This window comes from Peromyscus maniculatus, chromosome 4 (assembly GCF_049852395.1).
Source record: "Peromyscus maniculatus bairdii isolate BWxNUB_F1_BW_parent chromosome 4, HU_Pman_BW_mat_3.1, whole genome shotgun sequence".
NCBI lineage: Eukaryota > Metazoa > Chordata > Mammalia > Rodentia > Cricetidae > Peromyscus > Peromyscus maniculatus.
The window spans coordinates 4,158,656-4,185,887 of NC_134855.1; the positions used below are offsets into that span (position 1 = coordinate 4,158,656).

Below are 27,232 nucleotides of genomic sequence, written 5' to 3' on the forward strand. Positions count from 1 at the left end.
AACTGAACCCAGGTCCTCCACAAGAGCAGCCAGTGCTCTTAATCCGTGAGCCTTCTCTCCAGCCCTAGTCTGGACTCCAGACACAAATGGGGGTCCATCCACCCTGTGCTTGATAACTTGCCAGCTAGATGGTCCTGAGCAAGCTGCCTGACTTCCCCCAAGACCCCCGCCCATCATCTGCAAAGTGAGCGTGATCCCGGTGTCTGCCTCCAAACGCCGTGGGGAGTGGAGCTGCCAGTGGTGTCTGCCGGTGTGCTCAGAAAGCTAACCTGCTGCCATCCCATCGTGATTCAGCACGCCTACCAGGACCCTTTCCAAGGCACCTGCTCCTTTCAGGTCTCTGTGGGTCTTGGGGAGTGGGTAGGAAGAAAGATTTCCTCCAGTGTGGTCAGAAGGGAGGGCTTTTTCAGCGCCTGGCAGTCCAGGCCTCTCACTACATTCAGCTCAGACAAGGAAGTCATGAACCTGCCTGGCTCCCCGCCTTAGGACACAGCGTGCACCAGCTCATTCTGAATCATCTTTCAACTCCGAACTACCACCAGCTCCTCATGGCAGGATCACCATTCCGTTTCTGGGGAGGGGGAGTACTCCCTCACTCTAGGCAGAGTGCCAGCCACCTCAGAGTTCTTCACTAGGGGCCTTGCCTCTCCCACAGATCCCCTCTCCTCATGGCCAAAGCCAGGGCCTTCCTCCCGACTGTTCGCAGTCCCAGGTTGGGCTGGGACCTTCTCATCTGTTCCACTCACAGCCAGTGCTATATAGTGCGGTAGCTGCTGTCAGGTTCAACCAACCAGCCACCACCGCCGGCCGGGGTTCTCCTGTCCTGCAGAAGCCTAATGTTGTGCCTGGTGCGTGGTTGGTGCTCCACACACAGGCACCGGGTGGACCAGACCCCGCCAGCCAGCTCATCTTGTGGGCGTCTGCAGCTCCCTGCCGTCTCTCACCAAATTTCCTCAGTCGACTTATGCAAATCATGTAACGCCTGTACTTTCTTCAGCTGGAACATGCTCCTACTGAAACGTGTTTAGCTGATGATGTACTGAAATATTTAAAAGTATTTTTACTTGGAATGCTTAGCAAGACCTCCCTTATGCATATACATGGCTGCCCTACCCCTAGGCCGGAATCATGCAGCACCTCCTCGTCCACTTTCTTCAGTTTTGAAGTTATCTCAAAGTCAGATGGGTCTCTCTGGATGGAAGCCCTATACACTTACAAAATAGCCAAATTATTTTTAATAAAAGTAAGTGGGCCAGCAGAATACCAGGCTTGTCTTCCTCCACCCAGATGTGGGTCTTCAAGGCCTGCAGGACACTGGCAACACTGTGATGTGCCCTCACCTCGCCTGGGGTGCCACTCTGTGAGGAATGCTGTGACTCTCTGGACTTCCTAATCCTCGGTCACCTAAGCAAAGGAGAACATTACATTTACATACCAGAACCAGGCCGGAGAGGAAGCCGGCTGCTTCCCGACACCTCCCGACACCTCGCTGTGCCTTGCACTCGCTGATTTATGGTTCCCGATCAATCGTGTGGGAACTGCCACAGCAGCAGTGTTCAGTGTCATGGAGCAGGTGGCAGGGACTGTCGGGGAGCTCTCCTCTGGGGGCCTCAGCAGCCTGAGACAGGGCCTTTGACACCCACCTTGGGTTCGTGGTATCAAGACTTATAAGGAAGCATACCCCCAGCTCCAGTGTGGCTCCTTTTTCCTTTTCTGACATGGGTGTGCTTTGTAGATAACAAGATGGATTCCTAGCTGTCGGCTAGGCGCTCCCATCCCGATGGCCCCATCTTCTTCAGTCCTATTTCCAGAGGAGGAAACTATAGTTCCAAGAGGTCGAGAGTAAAGAGACCACTCACAGGGGCCCTTGAGGATAGAGGCCACTCATGAGGGGCCACTGAGGACAGAGACCACTCACGCAGGCCACCGAGGACTACAAGGAAGCAGCCTGAGTTCGGTTCCCAGACTCTGAGAGACATGAGCACCATTCCAGCCCTGTCCTCACAGGATGCCAGTGCAGGAGCCGAGAGAGCAACAAATCTGGCCGCTGGTGGTGCACAGTGCAGTGGTGACGGTGACATGTGCAGGAAGCGCTGCAACTATGAGGGTCCCTTCCTCGCACCCCCGTCTGTCACTCGCCAGCCCCAGAGGAGCCCGGGGAATGTGGGCACTGGTGGAACTGGGACAAAAACGCACACGGAGTGTCCAACCGTGCTGTGGGCCGGGATTCCTCTTCCTGCTCGGAGTTGGAGGAGGACCAGACAGCTGCGGTGACACCTCCAGCCACTCGCGGCGGCTCTTAGACCCCTGGGCCTCCCAACGCCAGCCAATCGCGGCGGCTCTTAGACCCCTGGGCCGCCTAACGCCAGCCAATCGCGGTGGCTCTTAGACCCCTGGGCCTCCTAACCAAAGCTGCTGCTGCAGACTGCATCCTAACCTGACCACAGGCAAGGAGCACAAATGGGAGCCAGAGGCTCTAGACGCACAGAGCAGAAGCACAGACGCCCCTTTCCTCATACAGTCACCCCAGACACAACCACCAGTGAGCAAGTACTAGTCTACAGTAAAGTCCATGCGTTACTCTTTGTATTGCACATTCTAGGGGTTTTTAAAAATCAGTTTTATTGTTATATTCTTAATTCTTATTTTTTAAATTTTATGTGTATGGGTATTTTGTCTACATGCATGTCTATGCACCACTTGTGAGCCTGGTCCCCATGGAGGAGGCCAGAAGAGACTATCAGATGCCCTAGAACTGGAGTTATGGATGGTGGTGAGCTGCCGTGTGGGTGCTAGGAACGGAACCCAGGTCCTCTGGAAGAGCAGCCAGTGCTCTTAACCACTCAGCCATCTCTCCAGCCTCAAAGAAATGAGTTTAAATTACAGGGAAGCTTTGCTGCCCCAAGCCTCTCTGTGTCCTAGTCACCCCCTATACACACACGCACGCACGCACGCACGCACGCACGCACGCACGCACGCACGCAAGCACGCCCTTGACTGTAGTTCTGCCTTTTTCACAGTGCTATTACTGTTGAGATCACAGTATGCCTAGCCTTTCAGACTGACTCTTCCACCCATCAGTATGCCTTTAAGATCCTCTATGTCTTTCTATTCCTTGATAGTTCATTTTTTTAAATCTCTGAATAACCATCCATTAAATGGGCATAATCACAATTTGTGAACAGATTTACTTTTTAAGGGGTATCTTGATTGCTTCACAGTTTGGGAATGAGGAATGAATTAACTATAAATATTCATGTGCAGGTTTCGTGTGGACATAAGTTTTCACACGGATAGACAAATACCCATCAATGTAGCTGTTGGACCATATGGTTGTGATGATTAATTCTAGGGGTCAGCTGACTGGTCGAAGGAATGCCTCGCCGCGGGAGCTGGTAAAGCATTGATTATGGATGCGGCTGTGAGGTGTTTTCAGAGGAGACTAGCTTGTGAGTCCGCTGCGGACTCAGTGGAAGGTCCACCCTCACCGTGAGCGGGTCCACCTTCTTCTGAGGACCCAGAAGAACAAAATGGGGAGGGGCTGGCAGGATGACTCAGCAGATAAAGTGGCGGCTGCCTGATGACCTGAGCTCAGCCCCAGGGACCCAAGTGGTAGGAGAAAACCTACCTACAAGTTGTCCTCTGACCTCCGTTCACATGACGGCATGCATGTGCCCACACACACGTGATTAATTAATTGTAATGTTTTAAAGGCAGGGGAAACTCTCTCCCTTTGCTTCTCACTCATCAGAGCTCCGGCTTCCCTGGGTTTTGAACTCCTGGCCTTACACTAGTTTACTCCACATGTTCTCAGGCCCTCTGGTTCTGAGGCCTTTAGACATAAAGTGAGCCACATTACCTGGACCCAGGGCCTCCAGCTTTCAGACAGTCGATGTGGGACGCCTCCCGCCCCCTCATCACATGACCAATATCCCTAATAAATCCCTCTCACCTGTCTAGATTAATCTATTATCTGTTACCCATCTGTCTGTCTGTCTGTCTAAGGACCTCCTTCCCTGCATCCTGTTGGTTCTCTCTGGAGAATCCTGACGAATCCATATGAGGCTGTTTTAGTCTTATACCAGCTGCCTGTCTTCCAAAGTGGCAGTGCCATTTCGTGTGCCCACCTGGTACTCTACATCATTGTCGAACTTAGAATAGTCAGAGAACGTTTTCCTTTTGCTTGACCTTGTTAGTGGATATGCAGTGGTACATACCTCACTGTTTTAATTTGAGATTCAGTTACATTTTTAATATTGACCATATTTCCATATGCTTCTTTGCCATATATATATGGCAAAAAATATGTATATATACACATACATATTCCTAGGGGAGGCATCTGTTCAGATCTTTGGTCCCTTTCTGAAATTTGAACTATTTTCTTATTGTTGCACTTTAAGAGCACGTTGTGGCTGCAGTTTCTCGTCACACGTAGTTTGTGGATGTTTCCAGTCTATTGTCTCTTACCTTTAGCCTCCCCCATGTTGGAGTTTGAACCTATGGGCAAGTATTCATCTGCTCATCTGTCCCCAGTACCACTTTAAAATAATATGCCTACCAGGACTGGAGCTTTTCATCTTAATAAAGCTCAACTTTCTTTTTTTCTCTTTCATAGATTTTGCTCTTGAAGTTGTTGCAAAAATTTCAGAGACAAACAAAGTCACCTAGATTTTTTTCACTTCTCTGGGAAGGGACATATTGTTATTTGAAAATGGACTTATTAGCTAAATGTGTTGTAAACCAGGCTAGTGATTAATTTAAAATTTTTAAAAAGACAGATGTCACACACCTCTGGTCCAGTCTCTTTAAAAAGAAAAAGGAGGAAGAAAGGGAGGAAGAGAAGGGGGAGAAAGAGGAGGAAGAGGAGAAAGAGGAGGAAGAGGAGAGGAAGGAAGAGGAGGAAGTGAAGGAAGAGGAGGAAGAGGGGAGGAAGAAGAGGAAAAGTAGGAGAACAATTGGTGTGCTGAAAGGAGAGAGAAAAATCTCCATATAAAATGATCTGTTTAAAACCAAAGGAGGCAGATTTCAAGATTTCAAAAGAGAAGAAAGATCATAGGAAATAAATAGAAAGTACTTCCAACCATAAGAGATATTAATCCAATTATAACAGCCATAACTCTAATGTGAAAGCCTCAAATATGTCAATTAAATTGCAGAACCTGTTGAGAAGATTAAAAAAAATCAAGTTAGGTGTAATGCCACACTCCTTTAGTCCCAGCACTTGGGAGGCAGAGGCAAGAGGATCTCTGTGAGTTCCAGAAGAGCCAGAGCTACATAGTGAGACCCTGTCTAAAAAAAATAAAAAAGAAGTAAATAGAATTCAAAAATAAAAATATACAAACAATACTCAATTTTATGAAAAACCCACTTAAACCTTAAAAACACCAGTAGCTCAGGAAAGCGACTGAAGTCAGACATATCACGCTCACACAACCCAAATCTGAGATGGAGTAGTGTTGTCAGTTCTGGACAAAGCAGACTTCAGAACAAGGGAATTGCCAGAGATAAAGGTGGGTGGTAAGCAAGGGGAGTCGGTTTTCCAGCCACCTGACGGCCGTGAAGAGTAAACCTCAGCATCCCCACGGGCCAGGATACAGGTGCCCCAAACAGTACGTCCTCGGGGCTATTTGTTTAAAATGCTTCATGCGGTTCAGACTGGCATCCACATCCTTCTCCATCCTCATGGAACAGTCTCCAAAACCGAGTGTGTGCTAAGCTGTAAAACATCCATTAACATTTTTTAAAATTTTTATTTTTTGCAGGACTGGGGGTTGCTTCCTACGTCCTCTCCACTGCTGAGCTGCACCCCCCCCCCCCCCCCGTTTCCTTTCCGTTTGTTCTGTTCAGACAGATTCTCCTCACACTGCCCAGAGTGGCCTTGAAGCCTCCCTGTAGCTGGGATTACAGGCCTCCACCTTCAGGGATGGCCACTTTAAGAAAGCAGGGAATTAAATAAACTGTTTTCAGACCACAAGAGACTTAAGCTAAAGCAAGAACAAAGATAGCAGGGAAGTCCCTTGGGTGCTGAATAGCACACGTCTAAACAATCTGAGTTCCTCCCATGTTCTAGAAGATTCTAATGTGACTTAGCATCGTTTCTGTTTTAAACATCTGGGATAATTCACCAGGAAGCCCTCTGGGGCTTGGTGCTTTAGGGGAAGCTCTGAATTATTTATTGAATTTCTCTAATAGATAATAGGCTCATCAAATTATGGGTTTTCCTTATGTAAATTTTGGTAAATTGTATCTTTGAAGGAACTGGTCTGTTTCATTTAAATGACCAAATTCACAGGCAAAGATATCCTCATGATACTCCATTGTTACCCCAGTACTGTCCCCCGAGTCGGGAGGAACAGTTCTGATGCAATTATTAGGACTCAGATTTCTGATTCTAGTAATGTGTGATTAGTAGTTAACGATCTCCTTTCTCTCCTCGGTTAGGCTGGCTAGAGGTTTATCAATTTCATTGATTTTTACTCCAAGGATAAGCTTCTGGTTTATTGATTTTTCTCTATCGATTTCCTGTCTAATTTTCATTGATTTCTTTTCTGATTTTTACCATTTCTTTTACCATTTTGAATCTTCTCTTTTTCCCGATTCCTGAAATAAAAACTTTCTTTCCTCTCTAAGACAAGGTCTCTATGTAACCCTGAGTGGCTTGGAACTCGCTCTGTAGACCAGGCTAGCCCCAAGCTCACAGAGATTCATGTGCCTCTGCCTCCTGAGTGCTGGGACTAAAGGCGAGCGCCACCACACCAGCCTGAAAGCTTTTTTTTTTTTTTTCCGGTGGGGGGTGGGGTTTGAGACAAGGTTTCTCTGTGTAGCCCTGGCTGTCCTGGAACTCACTCTGTAGACCAGGCTGGCCTCAGACTCACAGAGATCCGCCTGCCTCTGCCTCCCAGGTGCTGGGATCAAAGGTGTGCGCCACCACCGCCAGCAGCTTTTTTTAAATTTCAGAACCTCTTGTCTGATATGTGCATCTGACGCGGTAACCCTGTCTAACCACACCACTGTGCTCACTGTGCCCCACACAGTTCAGTAAGTTTTGTTTTCATTTTCATTTAGTTCAAAATATTTCTGGCTTTCTCCTGAGTCCTCCTCTCTGAGAGTTTTATATTTATCTTGCCTCGGCCCGGCTGTGTTGACTGTGCTGTGGCTGTTGGAGCCAGAAGCCCGCATTTCCTCTCCTTTCTTTAGTTTTATTTTTCTCCCTTCACTGCCTTTGGGTTTCTCTAAAAACTGCTCAGATGGAGCCTGACGATCCTCCACCCGTGCTTTCAGGAGGTTTCTTAACCCTGGTTTGCTTCCCTCTGGGTGGGACAGGTCAGCTGGAGAGGCTGGAGTTCTCTAATTGCCTCACCCCGGGTGGGGGTCCAGAGGACGCTCACCATTGTTGGGAGAAAGTTCTAGATATTTCCACAGAGTCTCTTCCCTTGCAACCTTGTCTGAAGCGCGGGGTGGGGGGCGGGGGCGCGCTTCTCCAGTCTCCACCTTGAGAAGCCTCTGGGACTCTTGGGGCTTCATCTATGAGTACGCGCCCCCCACCCCCCACGCAGGACTTGCGCTCCTATCAGCCAGCCACAAATGTGTCTCTCTTGTTCCTGGCTCTGGTGCCTCTGCCCCTCGCTGATCCTCTCCTTTGCCTGCATCTCCAGCCTCCAGTGTGGCACTTTGTTCTGTGACCTCCCAATTCTCCCCAAACTCAAGAAAAGTCATCGCTTTGCGACTTGGTCAGCCTGGAGTGAGATTTTGAGTTCCATACACGTTGAAACTAAAACTGGGAAGACCTCTGTAAGCATGTGACATTTTGCCCACCGTCTCTGTAAGGTGGCCCAGCATGTGAGCAGTAGGGCCACTTTCTTCAGAATCTAACGGCATTTGAGTTACTCTGTCCCAGTGACAAGTCTCCTAGAGACATTTCTCCATAGAGGCTTTCCAGAGACTTTCTGCAGTGAGAGTCAACAGCCATCCAGGAAATCGACCCTTGGCGTCAGGAAATACCTTTCCCAGCCTGACCAAGTCTGTCCAGAGAGAGAGCTCAGCATCAGGGGCTCTTTCTCCGATGTGCACCTACCTCACTGCCACAGGAAGTCATGGGACTGAAAGCTACTACCCCAAGTCACCCAGGAGTGTGAGCATGTCTGGTCACGCTCAGGGTGGAAAGATAACTCCAGCGTCTAGCAGGCAGAAGCTGGGGTGCTACTAAATGCTCATGATGCCCCGGGCCATCCCAGCAAGGAGGTACCCAGCTCCAAATGCCTATAGCAGCCATGTTTCCCTAGGGCTTCCCTAAAGACAACCACCGGAGCTCTCAGAGGTCCCCTGTGCCCCATGGCTATCTGCCACAGCGCAATCCAAGCAAGGTGAAGGAAGATACCTTGAGCCTGGCGGGGGACGGGGTGGGGGGGGCCGCCCCAGTGGCTTCCTGGGAAGAGTGCACACACCTGCTGGGGAGACCTGACATCACCTAGGTGCTTCTTGGTGGCCGTGGGCGTCTCTGCCCCGCTTTTCCTGCTTGCTGCTGCAAAGGGGGGAGGGAGCCTTATGTAATCGCAGCCTCACAGAACCTTCTGTCATTTTGGCACCCGAGGCTGGGAAAACCCGTCCCTCCTAAAATCCCACAGGGCCATGGTTCTTTCTGTTCTAAGCAGACCCTACAGGTTGCTCGCTGAGCGCCAACAGCAGCCTAAAGTGGGGGTGCTGCCTCCTTTAAAGGCACCTCTGCCTGTCTGTCTCCACCCTGCACCTTTGCCGTCCTGCCTCCACCCTGCACCTTTGCCGGCCTGCCTCCACCCTGCACCTTTGCCGGCCTGTCTCCACCCTGCACCTTTGCCGGCCTGTCTGCCTCCACCCTGCACCTTTGCCGGCCTGCCTCCACCCTGCACCTTTGTCGGCCTGTCTGCCTCCACCCTGCACCTTTGCCGGCCTGCCTCCACCCTGCACCTTTGCCGGCCTGCTTCCACCCTGCACCTTTGCCGGCCTGCCTCCACCCTGCACCTTTGCCGGCCTGTCTGTCTCCACCCTGCACCTCTGCCGGCCTGTCTCCACCCTGCACCTTTGCCGGCCTGTCTGCCTCCACCCTGCACCTTTGCCGGCCTGTCTGTCTCCACCCTGCACCTTTGCCGGCCTGTCTCCACCCTGCACCCTTGCCGGCCTGTCTCCACCCTGCACCTTTGCCGGCCTGTCTGTCTCCACCCTGCACCTCTGCCGGCCTGTCTCCACCCTGCACCTTTGCCGGCCTGTCTGTCTCACCCTGCACCTCTGCCGGCCTGTCTCCACCCTGCACCTTTGCCGGCCTGTCTCCACCCTCTGCAGCCCATCATCCATCCCACCCACGATGTCCCCCGGCCTAGGCATCATTATCACAGTATGCTGGTCCCCATCTCTATGAATGCCCCTCCCTCCCTATCTTAACAGCCTCGACCAGGCCCTGGGAGACCTTTCCTGCCTGAAGGATGGACAGGGAAGGTGTCCATCCCTGATACCACCCCAGCACACTCTCCACTGGCGCCCACAAGTGCCTTCCTGCCAGATCCTGGCTCTCCTTTGGGGCCAGTGGCTTAGTCGGGTGGAATCCTCTAGAATAAATGGGTGACTGGATGTCCACATGAACAGGGAGCTCCTGATTCTCAGAGTGGCGGCTTCTAGGCCCCACGGTGGCTTTCTGGTGCTCACCTGGCTCCCTGAGTCATGTGGTCTTGCTGTAGCACAGCTGTGAGATCTCGGGGTCCTCACTTGCCCCTTCCACTTGTGCAGCGGCCACCCAGCAGCAGTCAGCTGTGTGCTGAGGCTGGGGACTGGAGGAGGTGGCAAAACCCTAGCCAAGTTCAAGGTTCTCCCTAACTTCCCGGCTGCACTGGCCCTAACCAGCTTCAGGACAGGACTGCTCCCAGGCATGGTACAAGAAAGAAACTGGTCTGGTTTTTTCCTGATTTTTCGCGCACTAATAAAATTACCCTCTCTAAAGAAGGCAATTTGCATGTTAATGTTTTGGGTAATTCTGTGCAGCTCCAATGCCCCCAGGGCTGCAATTTCTCTCTGACAAAGTGACAAAAATAAACTCCCGCATAAAAGAGCATTTCTGCTCCCTCTCGCTTGTGCTCTGATGTGACATTCGTAATACGAGTCAAGTTGAAACCCACTGCTCCGTCTTCTTTTTGACACTGATCTGCCTCCTTTCACCTCGCCAAGTGACAGGCGGGCTCTGAAGAGTGCCTCGGGGTCCTTGAGGACAGGGCTGGGTCCCCTTGTGAGTGGATAGCGCGCCCACGGCCCACCTCCTCACCCCTTTGAGGCCTAACCTTTAAGCCTCTCTAAAGTCTAGAAGGTGCAGCTAAGTAATGGGACAGCACTGTCCATCTGTGGGGAATAAAGAGCCACCGCAATGGCGGCCGTCCTGCAGGGTGACAGACTGTCCCTACGGGCTCGAGTCTCTCTGCTGACTTAAAGACAAGCAGGGAGGAAACTTAATTCATGGGTGTCTTCTCCCGGCTAGACATATTGCTTACCCTACCACCAACAACAACCAGGATAGAAGCCGAGGCTCCCAGGGCACACCAAACCAGCCCAGATCACCACACAGCCTACCAGAGTCACTTCCTGCCTTTACACACGGTGACTGGTGACCGATAGCCACTCTGGATTCCTCCTGGCCCAAGTAGGAAGTTGTGCTGCGTGCCACACAGGTGTTGTCAGAGCATCCAAGCCCTTGACCGGAGCAGAGGCAGACATTTAACACAAACATCCTGTAGTTATAGTGTTTTTGATAATTCTGTGAAAGAAAATACATTTTAGTGAGAGTAGGGTCACCAGGAGAGAAACAGAAAGGACGTGGCCGTCAGAGGGAGTGCGGTGACCAGGAGGTCGGGGGACAGAAGGTGGAAGGATAAGAAGGGGGCCTTGCTATGCCGAGGTTCTGGAGAAGGGGGTGGGGCAGAGCTTGGGAACAGCTCTTGCAGGCCCCCCAGAGGAGGTAGAGAGTGTGGATTCCCTCTCAGAGTTTTAGTTAGGAATGTAGGTGGTGCTGGAGGCCAGGGACAGGGGAGGTTGCCGCCGGAGTCCCAGGGCCTGGCAGGTGGAGAGCAGGGTTTCCGTTGTTTGGTTGTGGAAGTGTTTGCGAGGCAGAGGAGGCTGTGGGAAGGAAGTTTCAGAACTGACCCCAGGCTCCTGGCTCCTGGCAAGTAGGCGGAGGTGCCATTTGTCTTCTTCAAGGTAGGGCTGGGAAGCCAGAACCAGACACTCTTCTTCCACAGGTTCTTTGAGATGCTAATGAGGCATCTCGGAGGCAAAAACCCCTGTGGCCTGCAGATAAGGCTTGGGAAGAATTGAGAAGGCCTTGCGTCACTGAAGGTATTTAAAGCTCAGGCACCAAAAGACTGGAGGGAAAAAGAGGGCAGTTGGGTGAAAGCCCTCAGGCCATTGGGGAACCAGGCAGCACAATGGGGGTGGGCGGGGAGAGTCAGGGAAGGGCGCCCGGTCCTTCCAAAAGCCCCATAGACTCCAGGGGAAGTCTGGAAGGGACGGAGCTGCAGGCCAGTCTGCACCTGGGAGGTTTGGCCTCAAGCGAGAGTGGGGGAGGGAAAGATACAACCTCAGGAGGCCTCTTCCACTTTGGAGGGGCCAAGGCTAGCTGGTGGCTAACAGGCAGAGAAGTTCCGCTGGAGTATTCATTCAAGGGACAGATGCCTTTCTTCTCTTCGCTGCCCCAAGGCCTCTTGCCAGGCCCTGGACACCTGAAGAAGGCCCTTTCCCAGCACTTTGCATGACCTAGCTCCTCACTATAAAAATTCTTCCTCCAGAGGCCGCAGCTCAGTTTGCAGATCTGCACTTGCCTTGCACGCACAAAGCTCCCCAGCACTAAATAAAAACTAGGTGTGGTGTTACGTACCTGTAATCTCAGCTCTCGAGAGGCGGAGGCCTGAGGACAGGAGGTTCAAGGATCGGTAGCAAGTTTGACCTCGTCTCTAAACAAATAAAAAGATCTTCCTGTGCAGCATCCTCCAGGGTCCCAACCCCAGGAGAATTTGGCAGGAGCTACCCAGGTGACCCAGAAATTTCCCCTTGAAGGAAGGCATGGCTCTGGCAAGTATGGCATGTGCTGATAGGTGTGCAGAGCTGTTCATTGCGGCATCGTGTGAACATAACACACGGAATGTGCTGATAGGTGTGCAGAGCTGTTCATTGCGGCATCGTGTGAACATAACACACGGAATGTGCTGATAGGTGTGCAGAGCTGTTCATTGCGGCATCGTGTGAACATAACACACGGAATGTGCTGATAGGTGTGCAGAGCTGTTCATTGCGGTATCGTGTGAACATAACACGCGGAAAGAAGAGAAAGAAGAGGAAGGTCTTTAAAGCTCCTGGCGTGTCCACCATGTGTGCTTATGCAGATACAGGGAGGTGTAAGACATGGTACAAGAGTATAGTACACGCTCAGTGTGGTGACCCGGGCTTGGTACGAGAACACTTGGGAGCCTGAGGCAGGGAAACAGGAATGAAACAGCCTGGGCTACACAGTAAAAGCCTGTAAAGAAAGAAAGGAAGGAAAAGAAGGAGAAAGAAAAAAAGAAGGAAGAGGAGGGAAGAGAGAAAAAAAAGGAAAAAGCAAAGTACGATACACAGAATTATGTAGGTAAGTTACTGATGTCTATGGAATCCATGAGTTCCATTTCACACATGTATCCCAGAGATGGCACACAGCACACACTTTGAGCTCTCACCTGGTTCACAGCTCCCCTGTGGGAGTTCACCATCTCTCCTGCCTCTCCAGACTATGATCTCCTTGGATCCTTGCCCTGGCCATGCCTTTCCACATCTGTCCATCTCCACTTGTCCTGACCCCAGCACAGGAAGAGGCTCATCAACCTGTGTGTCTCCCTGATGGGATTGCCCTCACATGGTGGCTGTCCTCACAGAGTCAAGTTCACTCCGTGTTCAAGTGAGGCCATGGGAAGAGGCCTCGCCCATCTCAGGACCCAGGCTGAGCCCAAGATATCACACAGCAGCCATCCAGGCCTTCTGGAACAGTAGAGAGTGAGTACTCCAGCCCTGGGAACAGCCAAGAGGGGACTGCATGGCCAGAGAGAACAATCTGCAACCCAGAACCTCACAGGACAGTACAAGAAGTCACATTTTCTGTACGCTTGTTCCATTCTCCTTCCTCTCTGCCTCTGAGCAGGCAGGTGCCAGGGAGGAGCCCGCACAGAGGGTTGTATTGAGCATGGGTTTGATGGGAACAACCTCGCATCCCTTCACCCAACCACCAAATTAGACCCCAAAACAAAAGGTTTGGAACAACCAGAGGAAGAAGTGGGAGGTGGAGGGTCTCAATTAGAGATGTGAGCAGTGCTAGATACCCATGATTCTCCTTCGAGGTGCAATTGCCCTGTAAGGGCCTGAGATGTGCTGTCTCTGAAGTTCTTTCTAAGTCAGAGATTTTGGCAACTTGCTGAGGAAGGAATACTGAGCCTCAGAGTAATTCATGGAGCTACTGGTCACGTAAAGAAATATCTGGGATGGCATGACCACAGCAAGAGAAGTGATGGCTGCTTCTGAGGTCCCATCTCCATGATGAGTGAAATGTGCATCTGTTATGGTGGGATCAGGTGTGATGTCAGATGGGCGGGACTGGGACCTTGGGCCAGCCACTCTGCCCAGGGCCAGCCTGTGACCTTTGGTTAACAAAAGATGGAATAGTTGCTTTCATCTTTGATTACGTTTGCCGTTGGATGCTGTGGGCTTCTGGAGGTAATGGTTTTCTGCAAGGTCTATTTATGGCTCTGTCTTGCCACTTACTCATTTCTCCATCCGGACAAGGACAAAGGTGGTGGTGGCTTCTATCCGCTGTGACGCTTGTAGGCAGTCACTGTGCTTGCGTGAGGATAGCTCAGGAGGTTTGTGGCCCCTTCTTCCCTGGAAGGCTGGGCCTCGGGGGGCTTTCCTCCCCACCCCAGCTTGAGAGGAAGTGGATGTGGGGCAGTGTGGGGACCCCAGTACTATCTCTATGTCGGCTAGTTTTTGTCAGGTTGATACAAGCTAGGGCCATCGGGAAGGACAACCTCAGTTGAGGAATCACCTCCATCAGATGGACTGATGTGTGGGCCCAGCCCACTGTGGGTGGTGCCACCCCTGAGCCGGTGGTCCTGGGTTCCATAAGAGAGCAGGCTGAGCAAGCCAGGAGGAGCTCCAGGAGGCAGCATCCTTCCTATTCTCTGCTTGAGTTCCTGCCCTAGGAGGTGTAAGCTGAAATAAACCCTTTCCTCCCAAGTTGTTTTTGGTCATGGTTTGTCACATCAATAAAACCCAACTAAGACACCATCCACCTCTGAAATGTGACCTCAGCCAAGAGAACTTGATGTCATGTACCTGCCTTGGCCCCTCATGCCAGCCTCTCTGGACCACCATGGGTCGTGGAAAGGGCCTGGGGAGGGCATGAGCGGGGTCCTCTCAGGCAGCTGGTGATGTTCTCATTGTCACCGTCTTGGTCACTTGGTGTTGCTGTTATGGAATGAGAAGAGCCACTGAGGGAAGAAAAGTTAGTTTGGCTCACTGTTAGGTACACTCCATCACATCAAGGCAGCAGGAGCCCAAAGCTGCTCACGTGGCATGCACAGTCAGAAGAGGCAAATTAATGCCAGTTCTCAGCTATTCCACTTATACAATCCAGGATGGCTGGCACAGGAGATGGTGCCACTCACAGGGGGTGGATCACCCCACCTTAATGAATGCTATCAAGATAATGCCCCATAGCCATGCCTAGAGGCCCATCTCCCAGGTGATTCTGGATTCTATCAGGTTGACAACAGTAACCATCACATCACCATTTTAAACACCCAGAAGATACAATCAACTACCAGTATTTCTAGACTCCGGAGAGACCCTTATCTACAAAAGGGAACATGAGATCCCTGGAGCAGAAGTGACCAGCTCAAAGCTACAAAGTATATAAAGGACAGAGACCACTGAAGAGGCTGGCCTCCTGCTCTGCGATCTTATGAAGCTCAGAAAAGTCCAGAGGCCAACAATGGCTGACCATCCATAAAAGGAGAAGCCAGAGCAAGAAGCTAGCACTCCAAGCAGGCAAGAGAAGCAGGGTTTGAAAATAAGGCAAGTGGAGAGGAGACAGACAGGCCCATGGCCAGCTTCTAGACTCCCACATTGCTTTTGTCCAGTGGAATCTTGTAAAAGTCACTCAGGACAGATGTTACTGTCCCCGCTTTACAGATGAAGACACTTAGGCACAGAGAAAAGAAATGCTTTGGCAGCTCGTCAGGGACAGAGCTGGGAAAAGACCCCGAGTCCTAGTCACCATTCACTGAGCCGCTTACAATCTCTGGGAACTGCCTGGGTTTGACCTACCCAGCATGAGACCCAAGCACTGGGCCTGGAGGACTGTGGTGACAGCTGGTGGGTCCATGCAGCAGACCGCCTGGGTACCACAGGAGCAGGGAGGAGGCTGGGAGTTGGTAATGGAGAACCTTGGTGTCTTTCCTCTCCTAAGACAGCTCTTCTGGAGGCCACGGCGATGCACAGGGAGAGGCTGCTGAGGTGATTCCGGCCAAGAGCATCCCACTTTGTTTCCAGACACAAGTATGTGTGTGCACTTAGGACTTCTGTGAGGCAGAACCCCCCATTCTGGCTGAGTAAGAAGAAAGAGATTTGAATATTGTGAGAGAACAGAGACTGACTGGAAGGGGGGAAATCAATCTCACCTTCAGTGTGGGATAATATCTCTGGCTGTCAACAATGATTTGGATTTAATTGCATCAAATATGTAAATGTGTTCTGGAAACTGTAAAATAATACATAGCCATCAAATGTGACAAAAGCTTAATTAGGTTGGGAAAAGAATGCAGGTTTGAGTATAAGACAGGCCTGGGCTGAAATGCCACCGCTTCTATTGGGAGTCACCCTGGCTTGCTGCTTGGCCACTGGTACATGTCCCTCACCTCAGGTGGAGAGTCCTGTACCAATAGCCTTTTTCAAATGCTTCTCAGAGCTGGATGAGAAGATGGAGGGCACCAAGGAAGCCCTGGGCTTTGTCTGCATCCTTAAACCTTAGAAGACGGGCTTCCTGGGGAGCTGCCACGCTCACCTCAGGTCAGGTGTTTCCAGGCCTCCCTGGGTCTCACCTGCTGATTGACAGAATGAGGCCATGTCCTGTCAGTGGCTGTATCTCAGAATCCAATGGCCATCTCCAGTGAGAGGCAAGAGTCTGCAGTCAGTTCAGCCACATCCGTCAACCCAAATGAAATCCTGATCCACCGCTTCTCTCCAGGTGTGGGGAAAGCATGTTCACAGAGACCCATGGATCTTGCCTATCTTGCCTGTCCTTCTTGATATCTGGCAGAGATGGATGGCACCCAGCCCTTACTCACTCCAAGACTGATTTTGCTTCTGGAATTTTCTTTCCTTCTTCAAGTGTTTTTTGTTATTGTTTGCTTGTTTGCGGTCCTGGGGCAACTCTGATGTGGCCAGATGTTTGAAGGCTCAGAGCAGCACTGAGCAGAAATGCTAGAAGACGGTTGCTGGGCAGCACCTGCCAGCCATGTGACTTCAGCATCTTTCGTGAATGTAAAATGGCTTCGAACAGCACCTGCTTTATAAGACTTAAGTACAATCCAGTTGAACAGTGTGCAGGCAGTCTTTATCCCAGAGCTTTGACATAACAAGACTCAATAACCATAACTAATGTTCATTCCTCTGACTGTAACAAGTCATGAGAAGTCTCCAGTGCCCAAGCCCAGCCCTGACAGCCTTCCCTGAGACAGGCAGAGGAGCAAGGAGAGAGGTGAGGACTTAACTGTCCCCTAAACAGCTCCGGGACTCAGAGACCATGAGTGTGAGAGAGTATTCCCACATGGTGGGGCCACCTCCGCAGGACGGAGTGCAGCTCCCTCCCCCACTTCCCATACTGGGACTAATCCCCTGTGGGATGGATTATGGACCAAGGAGATAAGGTCTCTAGGGAACTGGGTGATGTTAAATGAGGCCCTTTCCAATTGTGTTAGTTCCTCTTCAGAAAAGACAGCAGAGGGTGTGAGCACACACACTCTCTGACCTGTGAGGCACAGTAAGAATGTGGCCATTTACCAGCCAGGAGGAGACCCTCCCCGGAGCCTGAGCATGCCAGCAGCCTGCTGGCCCCTCCGGCCTCTAAGTGTGAGGAAGTTAGACATTACTGCTCTTTGTCACTGAGTCTGTGGAACTCCATTATGGCAGCCTGGGCTGACTGAGGACAGGGATGGATGGATGGGCAGTGGTACTTCAAAGAAAAAAGCTTCCCCGGCATCCTCAAGGGCTCTTTGCTGCCTCGTGCCCGGCTAGTCCATTCAGTGCTAGCTTTCTCACAGAGCATCCTCTGGGTTTCCTCACTGTGCTGCCTCAAGACAACCACATTGGAGGCCCCCAGACTGGCTGTGACAAACGAACCTTCTGATGCATCACTGTCAACAGGCAGCCCCTCCAGGAGAAGGGGACAGAAAACTGCATCTCTGGCAAGGTCCTCCAATTACCTTGTGCATAGACCAAGAGAAGGCCTGTGCCCCGGACCCGGTGTCCGAAGCCGTTTACCAGGTCGCTTGCCTTCCCATCACTCCTACATCTATCTAGCCCCTGGGCAGATCTCAGCTCACACTGGGACTGATCTTAAACTGTACCTAGAGTCTGCTCAGCCCTCACTGACTCCCTCTCCACTCCACGGTAGCTGACAGCTTTTGTTTGGACTGGTGCAGCATCCTTATTTTCTTTGCCACATGCCCCATACCACTTGGTCTTAGCATGGAGCCGCAGCCATCTTGTTACTTCAAACACCCCTGCTGGCCTCTCGTCTTCCTCCATCTGAAATCTTCTGCCATGGTCTACAGGGCCATCTATGGCCTAGCCTTCTAGAACCATCCTAGCCTATTACACCTTAGTAAGACGGACAGGAGCAAGGACCAGGAGTCTAGAGTGTGTGGTCTCACAGTCTCTCAGAAACCAAGGGAGAGCTCTGCACAACACTGGGACAGGGTCGTGGATCTCAGATCTGTCATTAGGCTTTTAAAAGTAACGGTTGGGTTTCTCTCAATCAATGTCTTAAAATAAATGTCTTTTTAAAAATGTCTTTAGCACAAAGTCACGCTCCTCTCACTTCAGGACAGTCAGACCAAAGTTCATCCAGGCAGGGCTCAGTCGGGGGAAAGGGTTGTCTTCAAGTGGACTCCCTGGTCCCCAGCCCTGAGCATCAAATGGGAATTTATGAAGGCAGATTTTCAGGCCCCACCTTGGACTTTCGGATCTGAAGCTCTGGCTTAGGGCCTCTATCTGCTTTCCAATGCCCCTCCCCTCCCCGGCCAGGGGACGCTGAAGGTCAGGAGCCCCTAGTCAAGGCCATTATGTTCTCACCCATTAGCAAATCTTCTCAGAAGCGTTTTCCTGGGTCTGTCCCAGCCACTCTCAGTGTCCACTCTGTACAATGGCCGTCACAGCACCTGTGTCTCAAGCATGCCTCCAGAATTCTCCTCTCCCCTAAGGAGACAGACCACGGACCCGTGGATTTATAGCCACAAGTAGGAGGAAACAGGAGAAAGCACTGGGAAGTGTAGTTGACTTCCACTTTGGGTGGCCAAGGGAAACCTCAAAGAACCAGTACCCTGGTTAGGGTATTTGTTTAAAAATGAAGCTTTTTCTTTTTTCTTTCTTTCTTTTTTTTTTTTTTAATTACCACTAAGAGTGAGCACACATGATACATTTGGAAAATACAGAAAAGCAGAAAAGGTTTTAATGCTGTATGTGGAAGTTTGAATGTAATTAATTGCCCCTATAATCTCATAGGGAGTGGCACTATCAGGAGATGTGGTCTTGTTGGAGGGAAGTGTGTCACTGTGGAGGCGGGCTTTGAGGTCTCATGTATGCTCAAGCCACACCCAGTGTCTCAGTTCACTTCCTGTTGCCTGAGGATCAAGATGTAGGACTCTCAGCTCCTTCTCCAGCATCATGTCTGCCTGCATGCTGCCTTTTCCCTCCATGATGATAATGGACTAAACCTCTGAACTGTAAGCCACCCCAATTTAATGTTTTCTTTATAAGAGTTGCCACGGTCATGGTGCCTCTTCCCAGCAACAGAAATCCTAAGACACAATGAAACTTCTGTACTGTGCAGAGTTGGCAATGAGCTGCCCATGTGAGAGAATGTATTATATCTGGGAAATTTCTGGGTCTGTCATTGCTGTGTTAAATGGTATAATGGCTGTTAATCTTCTGCCAGATTGCTTTTCCGAAGTCCACAGTGATTGAAACACAGCCTGAACGTTGCTATTATCTTACACTTGCCTTTGTTCTGGACGCTGTGTGGTTTGAGGGTATGCTGATCACCTAGGGAGAGCTGGGGTCTGGTCCTCGTGTGGTAGATTACTGACTGACACGGGATGTCATGTACCCTTGTGGTGAAGAGCCAGGAGTCCTAGAAGATGAACAGGTCTGTATGGGGAGGAGTGTGAGCTGCCAACCACCTGGCTTAAGAGAGGATGGCTCTCGCTTTCTCTTGTTTTTTGTTTTGTTTTGTTTTGTTTTGTTTTGTTTTGTTTTGTTTTGGAGACAGGGTTTCTCTGCATAGCTCTGGCTGTCCCAGAACACACTTTGTAGACCAGGCCGGCCTTGAACTCACAGAGATCCACCTGCCTCTGCCTCCCCAGTGCTGGGATTAAAGGCGTGTGCCACCACACTGGGCAGGACAGCACTTCTGTGTGAGTCACTGATGTCCATTATCCTTCACTTATTTCCCCTTTGTGGTGGTCTCCCCTTAAAGCATTGCTTTCCGTCTCAGTTCCCCACTATCAACATCAGCCTTTAAATATGAAAAGAACAATTCCAGAATAAACGATTCTCATGTCATAAATTATGCAGCTGAATCACGTGATTGAGTCCCAGCTGACCCATTCCATCTGCCCAGAACCATGAATCATCTCTTCATCCAGTGTATCCACACTGTATGGGCTACCTGCCGTGGAGCAACACAGCACAGCAGTACTCATGCTTGAGCAACCCTTAGTACTCAGCAGCGGCCCAAAGCACAAAGACCGGGGATAAAACAGGAAGAGACAAATTAATTCTGGTGCTATGTTGTGTTGCTGCAGGGCATATAAGGAAAAAAATATAGGGTGTACAGTACAGTATTTTGTATTGGCTGTAGTTGTGGGGATTCTCTGGGGAGTCTTGAAACATACCGCTCAAGGATAATTGGGGAACTGGTGTGTGTGTGTGTGTGTGTGTGTGTGTGTGTGCACTGTATTTTTTCAAAGCAATGCACATTCCCAACTTCAGACTCAGGCTCACTAGTAAGAAGCAAGTGCCCACTCAAGTTTCCCATTACAAGTCAAGTGTGGGGGTGCAGGAGACTGAGACAGGAGGATTGCACAAGTTTGGGCCTAGTCTGGACTATAAGGTGAGACCCTTTATCACCTGTTTCAAAAGACAAAATACATTTTTTGGTATATTTTTAATATGCATTTGCTCTAGGAAATTAGAAAAGACAGACAGACAGAAAGAAGGCCAAGGGTAGTGAATTAAACCTCTTCTCCTCTCAGAATGTCCTCATCCAAATAATCCAGCCAGAGATTCTTGCCCCTGCCCTGTTCCTTCTATGATAGTTCAAATCACAGAAGTCTTCAGAGAAGGGAACAGAAGTAACCCCATGAGTTACAAGGTCCTGTATTTTCCAGCCTGCTGCTCAGTGTGGTCCAGAGGCCAGCAGCCACCAGACCTAACAACATGCACGTCTTTGGCCTCACCCTACCCCCCACATTTTAACAAGACAGTGGTAATTGGAATACCCATTAGTGCTGCTGTGTGTGGACATTGGAAGTACTCGGAGTTGTGACCTACAAACTGCTGGTTACAGCCTGGACCAGAGGCTTGAGCCAGAGCATAAACAGCTGGCTACTTCCTTTGTTGAGAAAGACTTTCTGTAAGTACTGTCAGCTCAAGTGAGCAATGTGATTGATGAGGCAGCTGATTTACATTCTGGCCCAAGCTCCTTATGTTGTCAGAAGCCAGAGATGCACTGTGAGATGCACGGTCGGCACTGCCCTGGTGGCCAGTGAGATGCACTGTCTCAGACATGGCCCTGGGTGGGCCAGGCTTCAAGAAGAAATGTTTAGACCACAAGCTGGGAGGTTGGAGGGCGACTGAGTTTCTCTGGCTGAAAGCCTGGCATCTTCCATTGTATGTGTCTGAACGGCCCAACTAGTCATGAGATGTAACTCAAATCTTAAAAGGTCTTTCTAATAAAAAACCCAGAGCCAGATTTTGGGGTAAATACTGAAAGATCAGAGAGACAAAGGAACAAGCCACTGCCACGTCTTATCTCTAGGACTCCTCAGCCTGGAAAGGCTCTCTAGCTGAAAGGGCTTCTCAGCTGAAGAAGCCTTTAGTTCCTATCTCCTCAGGCCTTATATACCTTTCTCCACCCAGCCATTAAAGGTGTGTGACTCCCAAGTGCTGAGATTAAAGGTGTGGCCACCACTGCCTTGCTCTGTTTTCTCTCCTAGACTAAATCTATCTCATGTAGTCCAGAGTGGCTTTGAACTCACAGAAATCCAGATGGATCTCTGCCTCCCAAGTGCTAGGATTAAAGGTGTGTGCCACCACTGCCTGGCCTCTGAGTTTAATCGAGTGGCTTGTTTTGTTCTCTGATCTTCAGGCAAATTTTATTAGGGTACACAATATATCACCACAGTGACGTACACATTCAAATGTGCACACTCTTCTGCTCAAACACGTACATGGTCATGTGCACAGAACACAGGCTCACCTTAGTAAACCTAGCCAAAAGTTGGTGTTTGGGATATCTCTGCCTCCTGAGTTAAACTGAAGCCCTGTTTCCCTGTCTGTCCACAACAGGCTTTTGTTTACATGGACAGGATTTTCCACTTTGACATCTCCTCCCATGGAGCAAGGGACTTTTGGGGTATCTATCAAGAGCAGCAGAGTCACAAAGCTGATGCCTTTGGGGGGAGACAAAAGCCTTTTTCTCCACTCACACTCTCAAGTCAAAAGGCATTCTCAGGTCCCAGGGTAGCCAGTGTCTGCAGCCTGAGGCCGGGTGGGGATGAGCGGAGGCAAAGCCTAGGCTAGCATGCTGTAAGGCACCAACTCCGGTCGTACTTGTCACCTCCCTGGGGTCCCTGGGTTCATTCTCATGTGGACACCGGACCTTTCATGTAATACAGTTTGCTTTAAAAACTGATTTCCTAGGCCACTGTTCTCTGTCAGTGACTTGTGAAGTTACTTCATCTCTATCTTGTTCCTCATCTGTAGCTCATAATAATGATACCCAAGAGGATCAGTGACAATATCTATAAAGCACCTCATGCTGACATGTTCATTCTCCCACCCACCTGCCCACTCGGCCATCCGCCACCCAGGCACCCGCTCACAGACCCACCCAGCCATCCGCTCCTGGATCCAGTACATCCTTACTGAGTACCTTCTGGGTTCCTGTCACTGGGAGACAGCGATGAACTAAAGAAAAGCAGGAAAGACGGCCACAAAACAAACCCGAGTGAGCTGCAGCAGGCGCCGCCAAGAAAAGGGCGAGGAGGGGTTGGAGGGAAATGCTTCAAGGTGTGAACACAGGCAAGGACTTGTTGATCAGGACTCCAGCAGCACAGGAAATAGTCCCAGAAGTTAGGAAGCTTCTACACAGCAGAGGAAGCAATCACCAGAGACGATCTGAAGAGACAGCCCACAGAATGGGGGAAATCCACGCCAACGGAACATCTGACAAGATACATTGATTACAACAAAGAACACCAAGCCCCAAATTATCCATCAGTAAATGGGATGATGAATTGAACAGGCAGTTCTAAAACAAAGAAGCATAAACAGCCAGTAAAACACTTGAAAAGGTATCCTTGGCCATCAGGGAGATGGGAATTAAAAGTGCTTTGGGGACGGGGGCAGCTCCGCTGATAAAGTGCATGCTGGGTAAAGCGCATGCTGTGCAATCCTGAGGACTGGAATTGGATCCCCAACGGGAAATGCCAGGCATGGTGGTACAGGATCAGAAACCCAGCGCTGGGGAGGTAGAAACAGGCAAACCCTTGGGGCTCCCTGGCCATTCAGCTTAGCCTAACTGATGAGCCCTATGTCCCAGTGAGAAACCTTATTTCAAAAATAAACCAGGAGGCCGGGCGGTGGTGGCGCACGCCTTTAATCCCAGCACTCGGGAGGCAGAGCCAGGCGGATCTCTGTGAGTTCGAGGCCAGCCTGGACTACCAAGTGAGTCCCAGGAAAGACGCAAAGCTACACAGAGAAACCCGGTCTCGAAAAACCAAAAATAAATAAATAAATAAATAAACAAACAAACAAACAAACAAACAAACCAGGAATGATTGTGATCAACTGGAGAACAACACCCAAGGTTGACCTCTGACCTCCACAACATATGCATGCATATACATGGGTGCACATGCCTGCATACTACATACATATATATTCTTATACAAACACACATGCACAAACACAAAACAACAAGTAAACAAAATTGCTGGGAGAGTCTATCTCACCCCAGTCAGAATGATAGTGCTCAACTTTAATCCCAGGATGCAGGAGGCAGAGGCAAGTGGATCTCTGTGAGCCAGCCTGGTCTCCACAGAAATTCTAAACCAGTCAGGCTACATAGTGAGACTCTATCTCTAAATAAATAAATAGGACAACAAATGCTGGTGAGGATGTTAGAAAGAGGAATGCTTCCTCACTGCTGGTGAGGTGGAAACTGAGGCAGCCACTATGTACATCAGCATGGGGCTTCTTCAATACTAAAGTACCACTCTGGGCATGTGCCTGCGGGACTCTAGTTCAGAACACCACAGGGATACTTGCACATCCAAGTTTTTGAAATAGTCAAGAAATGGAAGCAGCCCAGATGTTCATGGATGCTGGATGAATGGATAAAGAAAACATGGTCCATACATAAACAGAATTTCATATAGCCATCAAGAAAAATGAAACTGATATTTGCAGGAAATGCGTTCAGTTGACCTGGAAAAATAACTCACATTCCCTCTCATGTGTAGAGCCTAAATTTAAAATTGTGTGTGTGTGTGTGTGTGTGTGTGTGTGTGTGTGTGTGTAGTGTGTTTATATAAGTGTGTTTATAGGTTGCAAAGCTAGAAAGAGGGTCTTGAGAATGGAGAAAGAGACTTAAAGGAAATGGGAAGCAGAGCCAGTCATAAATGGACTATAATGGAAAGCAGAGGGAGGAGGAGCTGGGGAGGGGGAGCACTGGAGGGGGGAGGGGCATGGAGAAGGGCAGTGGCAGGGAGCTAAGGAACCACAAAAAGACACGGACAGACCAGAACAGCACCTGCTGAGTGGAAGAAGCCACTCTACAAAACCAACAGCCTTATTGCTGCCGCTCTGGGAAAGGCGAAGCTATTCAATAATGAAACAAGGAGCGCTTCACCAAGGAGGCGTGGTGGGTGGAAGCCGGGGAGTCGGGCAGTGAAACTGTTCCTGTGAGCAGTCAGAGACACCTGACTTCTTCACATTTACCGGAACACACAGAGCTGCACAGAGCAAAGAATGGCCCAGAGAGGCCCGTGACACTTCCATACTGGTTGACCAAGTGTGACAAGGAGACCACACTGCGGCAAGCTGTGCGAGACAAGGACCTGTGGGAACTTCCTGTTCATTTATCCACAAACCTGAAACTGCGCTTCATTCTCCTTTGTCACTTGGCATCAGAGCGGGTGGGGCCAGGACACAGCTCTGTGGCAGAGTGTGCCTGTGGAGGTCACAGGACCTGGGGTCCTGGACCCAGCACTGAAAAACAAACCCAGTACCAGTACCTGCTGAATTTTAACCTTGGAAATTTGAGCTCAAATCCCAGTGACAGGCAGGAGCTCACGAGGTACAGTCAGGAAGAACATTCTAGGGCACGGTGGGGATGGTGCATCACGCATCCCAGAACGTAACTGTCACTGGCATGTTTCTCATGTAGCCATAACGGAGATGCACCTGAGGGGGCAGCTGTAATGAGAAAGACAGAGGATTTAGCCGGCCCGCCTCAGAGGGCTAGTCCACGGCTGCTTGGCCCCATACACTTGAGCAGAGCATCGTGGTGGCAGCAGCGTGTGGCAGAGGAGGTTGGTCACCTGTGGGAGATAGGAAATAAAGAGTGGAGGGGCAGAGGACCAAGTACATCTTCAAAGGCATGCTCCATGACCAAATTCCTTCAGGCAGAAGACTGGTGTCCAGAACCTTCTCAAAGAGCGCCATTAGCCGAGACCAAGCGCTCAACACAAGCCCCTGTGGTGTGTGTGTGTGGGGGGGGGGGGTCACATGACAACCAAAGAGAAGGGGGTTGGGTTTATTTTACTTGATGAGGTAAATTTTACAAGTAGTGAAACGCATAAACCTTAGATACTATTGACTGTGTGTGCCCGTGTCAGAATGGAGAGCACTATTGTCGGGTTGAGACTAAGATTATCCCCTCTAATGGGGAAAGTTTGGGAACAGCGTTTTCATGGGAGGACATTTCATCATGGTACCCAGGAATAAAATTTGGGACAAGGTTTAAATCTAAGCACCACTGCTTTCTGCTTTCTATTCAGGCCTCTCCACTTCTCTGAGACTCAGTTTCCCCATCTCTGAGAGAGAATTAAATCTCCTTCCTGTTTAAGTTCAGAGTGCCTGGGCCTGGGGAAGGCCCTGTGTGCTGGTCTTGGGTGGAGTTTCCCAAATGGAGGTGTGGTGAGCAGAGAAGCTCTTGCCGGCCGTTGGGCTTTGGGTGAGCCTCCCTGGGGCACTAGACTTCACTGACAGCATCTCTCTGTCCACAGGGATGTGTCTACAGGCATTTGTGGAAGCTTTCTTCTTCCTGGCCCAGAGGAAGTTCAAGATGTTGCCTCTGCATGAGCAGGTGGCCTCCTTGATTGACCTGTGTGAATACCACCTGTCCCTGCTGGACGAAAAGCGCTTGCTGTGCGGCCGGCGCAGGCGCCCCCAAAGCAGTCCTCCCCAGGAGATGAACGCCAGGACCCAGTCAGCGGCAGGCAGCCTCGCACCCCGTATGATCGGTGCTAACAAGCTGTCTCACTCTAGACACGCTCTGTCCTGAAGACCACCCTGCCCTCCTGGAAGAAGGTGTGCTCTTGGGGGCTCAGTACCCCGGGCTCCCCCAATCTGTGGGGAGCCACTAGGGTTCCCGCTACAATGGCCAGGAATCCTCTGTGTTCTGCAGGGCTCTCGCCTCACATGGCCAATTCTTGCCCACCCTCCTCCCGGCACCTCGTGGTGACCCACCCTGCTTGTGAGTCATCGGTGGATATATGACATCTGAGATGTGACAGATGGCACCTACTGTTCCAGGTTCCTGGGAAGCCCCATCTGGGGCAATTCTGCTGTGCTTGGGGCCACAGGGGAGCAGAGCATGGGGAAAAGGATAGACCGTCTCAAAGCAAGGAACTGTGGCTGCGAGGTCACACTTGGGGTCTGCTGGGGCCTCTGCGAGCCTGCCGGTCAGAGCTCAGGATCTCAGCAGCTCTTTCCACCCACCTGTTCTCTGAGAGAAGCAGAACTATCAAGATGGTGGACACCCCAATCATGTGCTATATGGGTGTACTTAACAGATTAACCTCACTTATTTCATTAACTTGCCTGTTGCAATGTTTAATTTATTACTATTTAAGAAATAATTAAGAAGTAATGGGTTCTTCCGTCTTCCCGTCCAGCTTCCAGGGGACCCCAGCAAAGGTGGGGTGCTGACCCAATGGCCAAGAGCCACTGTGTACCCACCCAGCACTGTGCTGTCAGCCCTGGGTGAGGGGAGGGTTCAGAGGGAGAATGTAAGGCCCAGTTGAGAGGCAGGGCAAGCAGAAGTGTGTGGAGAGGTGTGGGGTTCTAGACCAGAGCAATCAGTGTTCTCGAATGCTCTGCTGTGGGCATCCTTGTTGGCCAACCGGGAGCTGTACAGGGCTGTTAAACAGAGCTTTGACTTGACACTTTTTCTCAAAATGAGTCTTCCCAAAGTGCTTGCCAGCACGGAGCAGAGAGGAAATGGGTTCAAGAGGCATGTGCAGCCACGTTGAGGTAATATAGATATGTCAGCATTCATGGTGAGAGATGGCCTCTCTACGCCGCCTGTCATTGTTGGTTCCATGGTTACAGAGCTGCTCAGTCGGTTGCTCATGACTTTGGGAGGCTTCATGCCCTTGAGGATTTGACTCTAGTGATGGTCAGGGAA

The 27,232-nt window shown here is 50.5% G+C and overlaps 1 protein-coding gene across 2 annotated transcripts in view; it reads left to right on the forward strand.

The window, feature by feature from the left end:
• Positions 1 to 26,641, forward strand: part of Ttll11 (tubulin tyrosine ligase like 11) — a 231,062-nt gene extending 204,421 nt beyond the window's left edge. For both annotated transcript variants that reach the window (XM_042277207.2, XM_076568500.1), the window contains one exon: positions 25,830 to 26,641. In XM_042277207.2, the coding sequence (XP_042133141.2) occupies positions 25,830 to 26,107 (278 nt within the window). In that variant the 3' untranslated portion in view covers positions 26,108 to 26,641. The remainder of the gene's footprint in view (positions 1 to 25,829) is intronic.
• Positions 26,642 to 27,232: the final 591 nt, after the last annotated feature.